The sequence below is a fragment of the Raphanus sativus genome, chromosome 8, assembly GCF_000801105.2.
Source record: "Raphanus sativus cultivar WK10039 chromosome 8, ASM80110v3, whole genome shotgun sequence".
In the NCBI taxonomy this organism is placed as follows: domain Eukaryota; kingdom Viridiplantae; phylum Streptophyta; class Magnoliopsida; order Brassicales; family Brassicaceae; genus Raphanus; species Raphanus sativus.
In genome coordinates this window covers 18,710,502-18,726,560 of record NC_079518.1, presented here as the reverse complement: position 1 = coordinate 18,726,560, position 16,059 = coordinate 18,710,502, and the positions used below count along the sequence as shown (strand labels likewise).

Here is a 16,059-nt window from a genome sequence, read left to right as displayed (position 1 = left end):
CACCAAAACACACACACAAAAATTACGAAAAATGTTTCGTTAAAAGATAAAAGAATTTTATACCTTTATTTTATAGATATAAAAGATAAAAGACTTTTATGCATTTCATTATAGATATATACATATAAATAATTTTAAATAAGTAAATTAAATATAATATTTTTATTTAATTATTTTTGAGTAATACGTTTTTCAGTTAATAGTTTTTATTTTATTCTTCTGATGTTTAAAAAAATTTCAAAATTTAATTTTGAAATCCAAAATATTCTTCTTTAAACTATTTAAAAACATATAATAATTTGAAATATTAAATTAATAAGAATAGAACTATCATTTTAATCACTTTTATTTTGGTCATGTTAATATTTGAAGACTATTTAATAAACAAAAACTTAAAAGAAAATATTTATGAAATTTGCCCATTTTTATTTTCAACTAAAAAGAAACTTTCTGATGGAGTATTGAGAAGAATCCAAAAAAAAAAAAAAACAGAATATAAATCGGGTCTGGGGGTTGCTCTTCTCCTAGACTGATTACTTCTCTCTCTCTCTCTCTCTCTCTCTCTCTCTCTAGCTAGCTCCACGGATCCAAAAAAGTCCTACAATTCGCCTCCTATGTCGCGTCTGTGAAACAATGGGGGCTAGCTCCGCAGTCTCTCTTGTTCGATTTGGCGTTGGCACAAGTAATCATGAATTGCGCCTGAAAAAGTGGACGAGGAGGCTGCTATGGCTTGATACTCGGAAACAATTTAGATGCTGCGCAGATATGCTAGCACCGATCCGCCAGTCGGAGGAACGGCGTTTCGAGCAGAAGACGAGCGCCCATGGAGCCGGAATCAAGCCTTCTTCCTCCGCAATGCCATTTGCTTCTCCCAAGTAAGTTTCTTTTTTCCAGAGAGAGATGGGCTTTTGATTTTGTTCATCAATTGTGGTGTGGGGGGGGGGGGTTTGTGGCAGGTCTCGGTTTGTGTCCAAGCAGGAAAAGTTCTACCTTCGCTGCACTCCAAGGCTTACTGGCCCTCAGTCCCGTGATACTCCGCCTAAAAGAGGTGACTCAACCTTTTTGTGTTTGTCCGTTCCCCTCTCATGTTGCTTGTTTTCACTTATTCATTTGCTATAACTGTAGACACTGGGATTGCTAATGAAAAGGATTGGGGCATCGATTTGTTGAATGAGAATGTGAATGAATCTGGGATCAACGAAGATGGCAGTACTTGGTTCAGAGAGAGCGGACAGGACCTCGGAGAAAATGGGTACAGATGTAGGTGGACTAGGATGGGCGGTCGATCCCATGATGCTTCTTCTGAGTGGACTGAAACGGTACAAAAACGTCTTCTCTAGAGTTCAATTTTTACTAGCTTTTATTTTTTGTGAGAAAACGTTATGAGGTTATTCTTCGTAAACCCCATCAAGTATCACCCCCAGGTGGACGCTTTTAATTGGATTTACTGGTATTTTTTGACAGTGGTGGGAGAAAAGTGACTGGACCGGATACAAAGAATTAGGTTTTCCCCCTCCCCTATCCTACACTCCTTGATATTGTTCATTTCTTGGAAAACAAAAACATCATTCCTTGATATGTGGTAGAAACTTGGAAGTATTTCTTCAGAGTTTGTCAAATTGGGTTGCTGAAGTGATGTTGTTTTTGCATTGATATAGTTCGTTTTTGGTCTTATTATTTACTAGTGAACTTTTTGTAGGCGTGGAGAAATCCGGTAAAAATGCTGAGGGCGACTCTTGGTGGGAAACTTGGCAAGAAGTCCTTCATCAAGATGAGTGGAGGTCTATATTCTAACATTCCATTTGCTAAAAGAATCTAAATTGTTAGATTCTTACACTCTTATCAAACTTCAGTAATCTAGCGAGGATTGAAAGGAGTGCACAAAAACAAGCGAAATCAGGAACTGAAAATGCTGGTTGGTACGAGAAGTGGTAGGTCATTTACATCACAAATTGTAAATATATTACCGTGCAGTGTCTGCTTTTCTTTTGATATTTCATATAAGAGAGAAGCTGGACTAAATCTATCATTCAACGAAAACCAGGTGGGAGAAGTATGACGCTAAAGGATGGACAGAGAAAGGAGCACATAAGTATGGTAGACTAAATGAGCAGTCATGGTGGGAAAAGTGGGGGGAACATTATGATGGAAGAGGATCTGTTCTCAAATGGTTTTCTCTAACTTCTATATTTTATTTTGCTAGTCTTAACCTTTTTGCATGAGACGTATAAGAGCAATAAGCATCCTACTGACCCAAGTTGGAACATTAGTCTTTTGTTAATGGTTTTTGTTTTGTTATCGGTGAACTATTCAGGACAGACAAGTGGGCTGAGACGGAGTTGGGGACCAAATGGGGAGACAAGTGGGAAGAGAAATTTTTCAGTGGGATAGGTTCGCGGCAGGGGGAGACATGGCATGTTTCACCTAATAGCGACCGTCGGTTTCTTCTTCTTCCTACTTAAAATTCTCTTATTTAGCTATGTTTGTAGTCCTGCCTAAACGATTTTCTCCCACATGCTAGGTTGGTCAAGGACGTGGGGAGAGGAACACTTTGGAAACGGGTAAGGAGTTTTGATTACTAGGCCCTCAATTGTTGATTAATATTGAGTTGAATCAACAACATACACAAAATCGCATTTGAAACAATCGAGGTCTAATGGAAGGTCATTGATCGCAGAAAGGTTCACAAGTATGGAAAGAGTACAACAGGTGAAAGCTGGGACATAGTGGTTGACGAAGAAACATACTACGAGTAAGAGAGAGCAATTTAACATTTTAAGAAACTTTTATGATTTGTGTGGGGTTTAGGTTTATTAATGGATAATGTTTTGGTGAAGGGCCGAGCCGCATTATGGTTGGGCAGATGTGGTGGGTGATTCTACACAATTGCTCTCGATTCAACCCCGAGAGAGGCCACCAGGTGTCTACCCAAACCTCGAGTTTGGGCCATCTCCGCCTCCTGAGCCCGATCAACCGCAATGACATCCTCTCTGTTTGTTTAGCTTATTATTAGCATAACTATAGCGTTTTTTTGCCTCGTCATTTTTCGATAATTTTTGAACGTTGTGAATTATCGGTTTATGTAATATAATTCTAATCCATTTGAATTCGCCTCCATATCGTCGGAATTTCTTGCTCAAGTATTTAATTAGTATTGGTCCGCACAAAAACCCTTCAATTTCTATCTATGAATACATGTTGCTAGATCAACTGTTCATTAATATCTATAGCCTATGGGCGTGCTATCCTTTAGGTTCAATGAGTCCTACGCTAAACTTAACAAAACAAATTGGTGGTGTAACGACCCGGTTTCAAAGTTAGTGTAGTGTCTTTTTTTTTTCATTTCATCGAATTAACTGGTTCGATAGTTTAAATATTATTAAACCACAATAATTCCCAAGTTTTCATAACCAATTGTGTGCTGTTATTATTTATCTAGGTTGTTATTATTTATCTAGGTAGTAACAGAGGCAGACCTACCTTTATAGAAGGGGATCAGCTGACATACCTTAAAATATATATAGTTCATTTGTTAGGCAAGAACAATAGAAATTCGTTAGCTATGATGGTTCATTTTCCTTAGACTGACACCACATTATTTATTTCTTTTAATTTGTATTTAAAATCCATTTAACTTTTGATCCAGGTTTAAATAAATTCTGGGTCCGCTATTGGATAATAATCCATGAAAAATAAAATATCATTACATATAAAGTTAGAACACTAAATAACAAATATTCTGGGATATTATAAAACATGATTTAACTCATATGGTTAAATAATTTCTTTTACATGGCGAAATGGAGAATGGTCTAAATGACACAAATATATGTCTTATCTCAAAGATGAATAGGCCTAATAAGATGTCTTAATTCCGTCCCATTAATTTGTGTAATGACAACTATAAGATTGTCTCTAAAATCTCATACGAGAGACTAAAAAAAGTTCTACCTGATAGAATTTCAGAAACATAGTCAGCCTTTGTTGCTGGTAGACAAATTTCAGACAATATTATGATAGCACAAGAGATGTTACATGCTCTGAAAACTAAACCAAGTGGGAGAAATAAAAGGATGGTCATTAAGACAGATATGAGCAAAACATACAATAGAATGGAGTGGTCATTTATTGAAGCAGTTATGCACAAGATGGGATTTTCGGAAATCAGATTACCTGGATAGTGAGGTGTGTTACATCGGTTAAATACAAGGTGCTCATGAATGGGCAACCAATGGGAAATATAGTCTTGGAAAGAGGTTTACGTCAACGAGATCCTTTGTCTCCTTTCATCTTTATTCTATGCACGAAAGTGCTTGTTAATCTTCTCAACCATGTAGAGAACCAAGGAAAGATAACTGGGATGCGATTTACAGGCGCGTGTCCCTCGGTATCTCACCTACTCTTTGCTGATTAGCATTTTCTTTTGTAAGGCGGAGTTCCGTGAATGTGAAGAAGTGATGAAGGTGGTATGGAAATATGGAAAATCATCAAGACAATGAATTAATTTTTATAAATCCTCATTACTCTTTGGTAAGAGGTCGGCGCAAATCTTAGACAACATATCAAGGATACACTTGGGATACAGAATGAGGGAGGCATGAGAACATTTCTTGGAATCCCATAAGACATTAGCAGATCCAAATGCAAGCTTTTTGTGTTTCTTAAGAAAAAAATAATGCATAGAGTGAATGGTGGATGGGAAGGTGGCTGTCAAAAGGAGGGAAGGATGTTTTAACATCAAATGTCTTTGGTTCATGCATTTCAACATACACCTTGTAGGCAGGAAATGCCTAAAACTCTAGATTAGAGAGGCAAACTCCAAACTAGCTTTAAGATCACTCAACAAGCAAGGAATAAGAAGGATCTACACTAAACACATTAGATCTACATTTAATCACCATAACCCATGAATCCAAAAGAACTCTACTCACTAATCATCATGATGAATCTTGAATTTCACCATGCTTAACCTTAAACCCATGAAAAATTCAAGACTAATCATGATGAGAAGATGAAATAAACTTAAATTTGCTCAAGAAAAGAAGGATTAAAATACTAAAGATTCAAACTTTCTTCAAGAACACAACGTGTTTTTGAGAGAAAAAGAGATATGTCCCAACTTTTGAGATTTACAAAGTATTTATATGATCCTTGAAAACCTAATAGACTCATAAACAAATCCAAAAACCCCATAAAAAAATCATCAAAAACGACTAGAAAAAGAGGCGGCCCGGGTAAAGTCATGGGCAATAACCCGAGTTGGCCAACCCGAGTTGGACTGTCGACCAGCGTCCTCTTCTCGCACCCGGGTAAGGCAACCTGGGTTGATCTACCCGCGCTGTAAGAAGCTCGACCAAAGGAGATGACCCCGAGCGGGTGGTCGTACCCGCAGTGACCAGCGCCAGGGTTGATATCTCTCTAGTAAATCGATCATAACTCCTCCAATACAGTTCCAAATGAATTAAAACCACTTCGATTAGAAAGATAACTCAATTTCCCACGTCTTCTCAAAAGATGGGCTTCAAAAGATATCTTTAAGGTCTCCATACAACTTCATCTTTCAGTTTTGTGGCTCATAACCCGTCAAATGCCTTCAAACTCACGAACAAGTAACTCCAAGACCAGATATAGACAAATGTAATGCAACCTATATATTCTATAATGATGATATAGATTATCAATATGTATACAAAATGATGGTTAAAATCATGCAAATTCGTAAGATATCAACTCCCCCAAACTTGTTCTTTACTTGTCCTCAAGTGAACTCTCAAGAACTCATAAGAAGAGGAGGTTTGAAGGTAGGAGCTCATAGCCAAAAGGAACACTTCCTAGCATTCAACTTGACATCGTAAAGAAACATATCAAATAGCATGAGCACATTCTCTTATTATACTATAGCTTCTCTATGCCTATCAATACTCTTATACATATGAACAAGTTGCAATACTCATCAACCAACAAGTCCTCTTAACCAATCCTCACATTGATTCACACACACACACACAAGGTGAATTCTCACAATTGGGCACATGATCTCTATCATTTGACTAGGTAAGCAAATGGTCTAATGTGAATGAAGAGGAAGGTTCAAATGTAATCTTTTTAAAGTGGCAATCACTCAAGAACAAGGAGCTTGATCATTATGAAAAATTTATCTAAGTCTAGGAGCAATTCGTGCATACATAGATCTTTTCTCATCATTCTACCCTTTTTCCTAAGTGATCACAAGTTCTACCCATTTTTACTTCATCCCATAACCCAAAATAACATCCTCTCACATCACTCACCCATTGAACAACTCTCTTTTTTTTTACTCAACCAACTAGGGACTCTTCATACATTTTATAACACAGCTCTAACTATTTCTTTTATCTTCCCCAACTACCTTATTGATTCATTCTTCTTTTTTTTTGGGGGATTATACTTACATATCTAGAGCTTTATTTTCTTACTTTCTTTGGTCCATAGGGTTTTTCTTTTCTTTTTACACGCTTTTGTTCATCTTTCTCATCTTTCTCACTTCCCAAACCCAAGGTATCAACCTTTAGAAAAACATAAACCCACTCACCATCCTAGAAACTAGCTCAAATGAGGTCCCTATATATGCTAGCAAGAGATGAGAACAAACCTATGTCGTCCCCAATACTCCCAAGATTTTGCACATGACAAGCTATAAAGAAGAGGTCTCACTCAAGCCAATCAATGTTTAGTCTCAAAGAATGGTTAGGGTTCAAGGATGGAGTGCCACTTGGGTTAACAAAGAGTGATAAAATGGAATAAGATAACCCAAATGTGTATGAGATCCATGATCAAGTATGCAAGTGCCCATATGAAAGAGAAATTAAGTTCATTCAAGCTAAGATCCAGTTTGGAGCAGGTTTTAAGAACAATGTCAATATCAAGCAAGCAAACAAGTTTCAAGAAGAGTTTTAAAGGCTCGAAGCGTGCAACTCTTTCAAGAGATGCTTAAGCTACTTGATATGTTTAGCTAAGGTGTTAATTTCAGTGCAAGACAAGTGTTCTTTACAAGGCATTTTCATCTTCTGCTCCATATGCGAGTGAATGCAACCTATATGCTCTAGACTCAATCCTAGAAAGTTAAATATATGGAATAGGAGTTGTGAGGAATAAGATATCCCAATTTCTATTCAGGTGATTCCAGATTACCCTGTTCGGACATATGACAATATCTTTATTATTCTTATCAAACGACGATGTAAGAAGCTTGATTTGGAACCATTAATCAGTGGAGAATAACTAGGAAGTTGAATAAATCGAATAGGAGTTGTGAGGAAGAAGTTATCCCACATTCTATACATGTGATTCCAAATTAGACTGTTCGGACATATGGCAATATCTTCATGATTCTTATCAAACCAGGATGAACCACAGTGTAAGAAGCTTGATTTGGAACCATTAACCAGTGGAGAATAACCAGGAAGTTAAATAAATCGAATAGGAGTTGTGAGGAAGAAGATATCCCACTTTCTATCCATATGATTCTAGATTTGCCTGTTCGGACTTATGGCAATATCTTCATGATTCTTATCAAACCAGAATGGACCAATATGTAAGAAGCTTGATTGGGAACCACTAATCAGTGGAGAGTAACAAGGAAGTTAAATAAATCTCATAGGAGTTGTGAGGAAGAAGATATCACAGTTTCTATCCATGTGATTCGAGATTAGCATGTTCGAACATATGTCAATATCTTCATGATTCTTATCAAACCAGGATGAACCACGATGTAAGAAGCTTTATTTGGAAGCACTAATCAGTGGAGAATAAGCACGAAGTTGAATAAATCTCATAGGAGTTGTGAGTAAGAAGATATCCCACTTTCTATTCAGATGATTCCAGATTAGCCTGTTCGGACATATGACATTATCTTCATGATTCTTATCAAACCATGATAAACCACGATGTAAGAAGCTTGATTTGGAACCATTAATCAGTGGATAATAACTAGGAATTTAAATAAATCAAATAGGAGTTGTGAGGAAGATGATATCCCACTTTCTATCAAGATGATTCCAGATTAGCATGTTCGGACATATGGCATTATCTTTATGATTCTTGTCAAACCAGGATGAACCACGATGTAAGTAGCTTGATTTGGAACAATTAATCAGTGGATAATAACTAGGAAGTTGAATATATCTCATAAGAGTTGTGAGGAAGAAGATATCCCACTTTCTATACAGATTATTCCAGATTAGCCTGTTCGGACTTATGTCTATATCTTCATGATTCTTATCAAACCAGGATGAACAATTATCTAAGAAGCTTGATTGGGAACCACTAATCAATGGAGAGTAACAAGGAAGTTGAATAAATCTCATAGGAGTTGTGAGGAAGAAGATATCCCACTTTCTATTTAGGTTATTCCAGATTAGCCTGCTCGGACATATGGCAATATCTTCATGATTCTTATCAAACTAGGATGAACCACGATGTAAGCAGCTTTAATTGGAACCACTAATTAATGGAGAATAACCAAGAAGTTGAATAAATGTCATAGGGGTTATGAGGAAGAAGATATCCCACTTTCTATCGAGATGATTCCAGATTTGCCTGTTCGGACTTATGACAATATCTTCATGATTCTTTTCAAACCAGGATTAACCAATATGTAAGAAGCTTGATTGGGAACCACTAATTACTGGAGAGTAACAAGGAAGTTGAATAAATCTCATAGGAGTTGTGAGGAAGAAAATATCTCACTTTCTATCCTGGTGATTCCAGGTTAACCTGTCCGGACATATGACAATATCTTAATGATTCTTATCAAATCAGGATAAACCACCATGTAAGAAGCTTTATTTGGAACCACTAATAAGTGGAGAATAACCAGGAAGCTGAATAAATCTCATAGGAGTTGTGAGTAAGAAGATATCTCACTTTCTATCCAGATGATTCCAGATAAGCATGTTCGGACATATGGCATTATCTTCATGATTCTTATCAAACCAGGATTAACCAATATGTAAGAAGCTTGATAGGGAACAATTAATCAGTGGAGAAAAACTAGGAAGTTAATTAAATCGAATAGGAGTTGGGAGGAAGAAGATATCCCATTTTCTATTCAGGTGATTCCAGATTAGCCAGTTCGGACATATGGCAATATCTTCATGATTCTTATCAAACGAAGATGAACCACGATGTAAGAAACTTGATTGGGAACCAATAATCAGTGGAGAATAATGAGGAAGTTGAATAAATCGAATAGGAGTTGTGAGGAAGAAGATATCCTACTTTCTATCCAGATGATTCCATATTAGCCTGTTCGGGCATATGACATTATCTTCATGATCCTTATCAAAACAGGATGAACAACGATGTAAGAAACTTGATTTGGAACCATTAACCAGTGGAAAATAACTAGGAAGTTAAATAAATAGAATAGGAGTGTTGAGGAAGAAGATATCTCACTTTCTATTCAGGTGATTCCAGATTAGCCTTTTCATACATATGGCAATATCTTCATGATTCTTATCAAACCAGGATGAACCATGATGTAAGAAGCTTGATTTGGAACCATTAATCAGTAGAGAATAACTAGGAAGTTGAATAAATCAAATAGGAGTTGTGAGGAAGAGGATATCCCATTTTCTTTCCAAATGATTCCAGATTAGCCTGTTCGAACATATGGCATTATCTTTATGATTCTTATCAAACCAGGATGAACCACGATGTAAGAACCTTGATTTGGAATCATGGAAGAATAACTAGGAAGTTGAATAAATCATATAGGAGTTGTGAGGAAGAAGATATCCCACTTTCTATCCAAGTGAGTCCAGATTAGCCTGTTCGGACTTATGGCATTATCTTCATGATTCTTATCAAACCAGGATGAACCAATATGTAAGAAGCTTGATTGGGAACCATTAATCAATGGAGAGTAACAAGCAAGTTGAATAAATCTCATAGGAGTTGTGAGGAAGAAGATGTCCCACTTTCTATCCAGATTATTCAAGATTTTGCTATTCAGACTTATGGCATTATCTTAATGATTCTTATCAAACATGGATGAACCAATATGTATGAAGCTTGATTGGGAACCACTAATCAGTGGAGAGTAACAAGGAATTTTAATAAATCTCATAGGAGTTGTGAGGAAGAAGATATCCCACTTTCTATCCAGGTTATTCCAGATTAGCCTATTCGGACATATGGTAATATCTTCATGATTCTTATCAAACCATGATGAACCCCGATGTAAGCAGCTTTATTCGGAACCACTAATTACTGGAGAATAACAAGGAATTTGAATAAATGTCATAGGGGTTGTGAGGAAGAAGATATTCCACTTTCTATCGAGATGATTCCAGATTTGCCTGTTCGAACTTATGGCAATATCTTCATGATTCTTTTCAAACCAGGATTAACCAATATGTAAGAAGCTTGATTGGGAACCACTAATCAGTGGAGAGTAACAAGGAATTTGAATAAATCTCATAGGAGTTGTGAGGAAGATATCCCACTTTCTATCCTAGTGATTCCAGGTTAGCCTGTTCGGACATATGGAAATATTTTAATGATTCTTATCAAACCAGGATAAACCACCATGTAAGAAGCTTTATTTGGAACCACTAATCAGTGGAGAATAACCAGGAAGTTGAATAAATCTCATAGGAGTTGTGAGTAGGAAGATATCCCACTTTCTATCCAGATGATTCCAGATTAGCATGTTCGGACAAATGACATTATCTTCATGATTCTTATCAAAGAAGGATTAACCAATATGTAAGAAGCTTGATAGGGAAAAATTAATCAGTGGAGAAAATATAGGAAGTTAATTAAATCGAATAGGAGTTGGGAGGAAGAAGATATCTGGTTTGATAAGAATCATGAAGATTATGCCATAACTCCGAACAGGCTAATCTAGACTCACCTGGATAGAAAGTGGGATATCTTCTTCCTCACAACTCCTATTCGATTTATTCAACTTCCTAGTTATTCTCCACTGATCAATGGTTCCAAATCAAGCTTCTTACATCGTGGTTCATCCTCGTTTGATAAAAATCATGAAGATATTGCCATATGTATGAAAAGGCTAATCTGGAATCACTTGAATAGAAAGTAGGATATCTTCTTCCTTACAACTCTTATTCGATTTTTTTAATTTCCTAGTTATTTTCCACTGGTTAATGATTTCAAATCAAGTTTCTTACATCGTGGTTCATCCTGGTTTGATAAGAATCATGAATATAATGCCATATGTCCGAACATGCTAATCAGTAATTATCTGGATAGAAAGTGGGATATCTTCTTCCTCACAAACTCCTATTCGATTTATTCAATTTCCTAGTTATTCTACACTGATTAATGATTCCAAATCATGCTTCTTACATCGAGTTTCATCATGGTTTGATAAGAATCAGGAAGATAATACCATATGTCCGAACAGGCTAATCTGGAATCATCTGGATAGAATGTGGGATATCTTCTTCCTCACAATTCCTATGAGATGTATTCAACTTCCTGGTTATTCTCCACTGATTAGTGGTTCCAAATAAATATTCTTACATCGTGGTTCATCCTGGTTTGATAAGAATCATGAAGATATTGACATACGTCCGAACAGACTAATTTGGAATCACATGTATAGAATGTGGGATAACTTCTTCCTCACAACTCCTATTCGATTTATTTAACTTCCTAGTTATTCTCCACTGGTTAATGGTTCCAAATCAAGCTTCTTACATCGTGGTTCATCCTGGTTTGATAAAACTCATGAAGATATTGTCATATGTCCGAACATGCTAATCTGGACTCACCTAGATAGAAAGTGGGATATCTTCTTCCTCACAACTCCAATTAGATTTATTCAACTTCCTTGTTTCTCTCCATTGATTAGTGGTTCCCAATCAAGATTCTTAGATATTGGTTCATCGTGGTTTGATAAGAATCATTAAGATATTGTCATAAGTCTGAAATGGCTAATCTGGAATAATCTGGATAGAAAGTGGGATATCTTCTTCCTCACAACTTCTATGAGACTATTCAACTTTGTTATTCTCCATTGATTAGTGGTTCAAAATAAAGCTTCCTACATCGTGGTTCATCCTTGGTTGATAAGAATCATGAAGATATTACCATATGTCCGAACAAGATAATATGGAATCACCTGAATAGAAAGTTGGATATCTTCTTTCTCACAAATCCTATTCGATTTATTTAAATTCCTAGTTATTCTCCACTGGTTAATGGTTCCAAATCAAACTTCTTACACCGTGGTTCAACCTGGTTTGATAAGAATCATGAAGATATTGCCATATGTCCAAACATGCTAATCTGGAATAGCCTGGATAGAAAGTGGGATATCTTCTTCCTCACAACTCCTATGAGATTTATTAAACTTCCTTGTTACTCTCCACTGATTAGTGGTTCCCAATCAAGCTTCATACATATAGGTTCATCATGGTTTCATAAGAATCATGAAGATAATGCCATAAGTCTGAATAGCCAAATCTGGAATAATCTGGATAGAAATTGGGATATCTTCTTTCTCACAACTCCTATGAGCTTTATTCAACTTCCTTGTTACCCTCCACTGATTAGTGGTTCCCAATCAAGCTTCTTACATTTTGGATCATCCTGGTTTGATAAGAATCATGAAGATAATGCCATAAGTTCGAACATGCTAATCTGGACTCACCTGAATAGAAAGTGAGATATCTTCTTCCTCACAACTCCTATGAGATTTACTCAACTTCCTAGTTATTCCTCAATGATTCCAAATCAAGGTTCTTACATCGTGGTTCATCCTGGTTTGATAAGAATCATGAAGATAATGCCGTATGTTCGAACATGCTAATCTGGAATCATTTGGAAAGAAAATGAGATATCTTCTTCCTCACAACTCCTATTTGATTTATTCAACTTCCTAGTTATTCTCTACTGATTAATGGTTCCAAATCAAGCTTCTTACATAATGGTTCATCCTGGTTTGATAAGAATCATGAAGATATTGTCATATGTATGAAAAGGCTAATCTGGAATTACCTGAATAGAAAGTGGGATATCTTCTTCCTCACAACTCATATTAGATTTATTTAACTTCCTAGTTATTTTCCACTGGTTAATGGTTCCAAATCAAGTTTCTTACATCGTGGTTCATCTTGGTTTGATAAGAATCATGAAGATAATGCCATATGCCCGAACAGGCTAATCTGGAATCATCTGGATAGAAAGTAGGATATCTTCTTCCTAACAACTCCTATTCGATTTATTCAACTACCTCGTTATTCTCCACTGATTATTGGTTCCCAATCAAGTTTCTTACATTGTGGTTCATCTTCATTTGATAAGAATCATGAAGATATTGCCATATCTCTGAACATGCTAATCTGGAATCATCTGAATAGAAAGTGGGATATCTTCTTACTCACAACTCCTATGAGATTTATTCAACTTCCTGATTATTCTCCACTGATTAGTGGTTCCAAATAAAGCTTCTTACATCGTGGTTCATCCTTGTTTTGATAAGAATCATGAAGTTATTGACATATTTGCGAACATGCTAATCTGAAATCACCTGGATAGAAAGTGTAATATCTTCTTCCTCACAACCCCTATGACATTTGTTCAACTTCTTGGTTATTCTCTATTAATTAGTAAATCCAAATAAAGCTGCTTACATCGTGGTTCATCCTGTTTTGATAAGAATCATGAAGATATTGCCATAAGTCCGAACAGGCCAAATTCTGGAATCATCTGGATAGAAAGTGGGATATCTTCTTCCTCACAACTCCTATTCGATTTATTTAACTTCCTGGTTATTCTCCACTGGTTAATGTTCCAAATCAAGCTTCTTACACCGTGTTTCATCCTGGTTTGATAAGAATCATGAAGATATTGCCATATGTCCCAAACATGCTAATATGGAATCACCTGGATAGAAAGTGAGATATCTTCTTCCTCACAACTCCTATGAGATTTATTCAACTTCCTTGTTACTCTCCACTGATTAGTGGTTCCCAATCATGCTTCTTACATATTGGTTCATCCTGGTTTGATAATAATCATGAAGAAAATGCCATAAGTCCTAATAGGCAAATCTGAATCATCTGGATATAAAGTGGATATCTTCTTCCTCACAACTCCTATGAGATTTATTCAACTTCCTATTTATTCTCCACTGATTAATGGTTCCAAATCAAGCTTCTTTACATCATTGTTTGATAAGAATAATGAAGATATTGCCATATGTCCGAACATGCTGATCTGGAATCACTTGAATAAAAAATTAGGATATCTTCTCTTCCTCACAACTCCTATTCGATTTATTTAACTTCCTAGTTATTTTCCACTGGTTAATGGTTCTAAATAAAGCTTCTTACATCGTGGTTCATCCATGTTTGATAGGAATCATGAAGATAATGCATCATGTCCGAACATGCTAATATGGAATCATCTAGATAGAAAGTGGGATATCTTCTTCCTCACACTACTGTTCAATTTATTCAACTTCATCGTTATTCTCCAAAACAGGACGAACCACCGATGCTAATGCAGTATGTTCGAACTTATGGCATTATCTTATGATTCTTATTCAAACCAGGATGAACCACGATGTAAGAAGCTTGATTTGAACCATTAACAAGTGGAGAATAACTAGGAAGTTAAATAAATCGAATAGGAGTTGTGAGGAAGAAGTTATCCCACATTCTATACATGTGATTCCAAATTAGCCTGTTCGGACGTATGGAAATATCTTCATGATTCTTATCAAACCAGGATGAACCACGATGAAGAATATTTATTTTTGGAACCACTAATCAGTGGAGAATAACCAGGAAGTTGAATAATTCATAGGAATTGTGAGGAAGAAGATATCCCACTTTCTATCCAGATGTTTCCAGATTAGCCTCTTCGGACATATGTCATTATCTTCATGATTCTTATCAAACCTGGATGAACTCGATGTAAGAAGCTTGATTTAGAATCATTAATCAGTGGAGAATAACTAGAAAGTTGAATAAATCGAATAAGAGTTTGTGAGGAAGAAGATATCCCACTTTCTATCCAGATAATTCCTGATTAGCATGTTCGGACATATGTCATTATATTCATGATTCTTATCAAACCAGGATGAACCACGATGTAAGAAACTTGATTTGGAACCATTAACCAGTGGAAAATAACTAGGAAGTTAATTAAACCGAATAAGAGTTGTGAGAAAGAAGATATCCCACTTTCTATTCAGGTGATTCCAGATTAGCCTTTTCATACATATGGCAATATCTTCATGATTTTTATCAAACTAGGATGAACCACGATGTAAGAAGCTTGATTCGGAACCATTAATCTGTGTAGAATAACTAGTAAGTTTAACAAATCTCATAGGAGTTGTGAGGAAGAAGATATCCCACTTTCTATCCAGATGATTCCAGATTTCCATGTTCAGACTTATGGCATTATCTTCATGACTCTTATCAAAACAAGATGAACTAATATATATGAAGCTTAATTGGGAACCATTAATCAGTGGAGAGTAACAAGGAAGTTGAATAAATCTCATAGGAGTTGTGAGGAAGAAGATATCTCACTTTCTATCCAGGTGATTCCATATTAGCATGTTTGGACATATGGCAATATCTTCATGATTCTTATCAAACCAGGATGAAACACGGTGTAAGAAGCTTGATTTGGAACCATTAACCAGTGGAGAATAACCAGGAAGTTAAATAAATCGAATAGGAGTTGTGAGGAAGATGATATCCCACTTTCTATCCAGATGATTCCAGATTTGCCTGTTCAGACTTATGGCAATATCTTCATGATTCTTATCTAAACAGGATGAACCACGATGTAAGCAGCTTTATTTGGATTTACTAATTAATAGAGAATAACCAAGAAGTTGAAAAAATGTCATAGGGGTTGTGAGGAAGAAGATATTACACTTTCTATCCAGGTGATTTCAGATTAGCATGTTCGCAAATATGTCAATAACTTCATGATTCTTATCAAAACAGGATGAACCACGATGTAAGAAGCTTTATTTGGAACCACTAATCAGTGGAGAATAATCAGGAAGTTGAATAAATCTCA

At 36.0% G+C, this 16,059-nt stretch overlaps 1 protein-coding gene and 1 pseudogene across 1 annotated transcript; both read left to right on the top strand.

Moving 5' to 3' along the window:
- Positions 1–16,059, top strand: part of LOC130499028 (uncharacterized) — a 127,445-nt pseudogene that overhangs the window by 29,347 nt on the left and 82,039 nt on the right.
- LOC108820180 (protein EARLY STARVATION 1, chloroplastic) lies at positions 544–3,117 on the top strand. Its single transcript, XM_018593156.2, has 11 exons — positions 544–875; positions 957–1,048; positions 1,126–1,319; positions 1,465–1,504; positions 1,700–1,781; positions 1,854–1,931; positions 2,045–2,170; positions 2,315–2,436; positions 2,522–2,561; positions 2,678–2,752; positions 2,838–3,117. The coding sequence occupies exons 1-11, from the start codon at positions 634–636 to the stop codon at positions 2,980–2,982; spliced, it is 1,236 nt and encodes a 411-aa protein (XP_018448658.2). The 5' UTR covers positions 544–633; the 3' UTR covers positions 2,983–3,117.

Coding starts and splice junctions, on each gene's coding strand:
- LOC108820180 (XM_018593156.2), top strand. CDS start 634: ATGGGGGCTAGCTCCGCAGTCTCTCTTGTTCGATTTGGCGTTGGCACA. Junction 1,320..1,464: donor CTTCTGAGTGGACTGAAACG/GTACAAAAACGT, acceptor ATTTTTTGACAG/TGGTGGGAGAAAAGTGACTG. Junction 1,782..1,853: donor CTTCATCAAGATGAGTGGAG/GTCTATATTCTA, acceptor ATCAAACTTCAG/TAATCTAGCGAGGATTGAAA.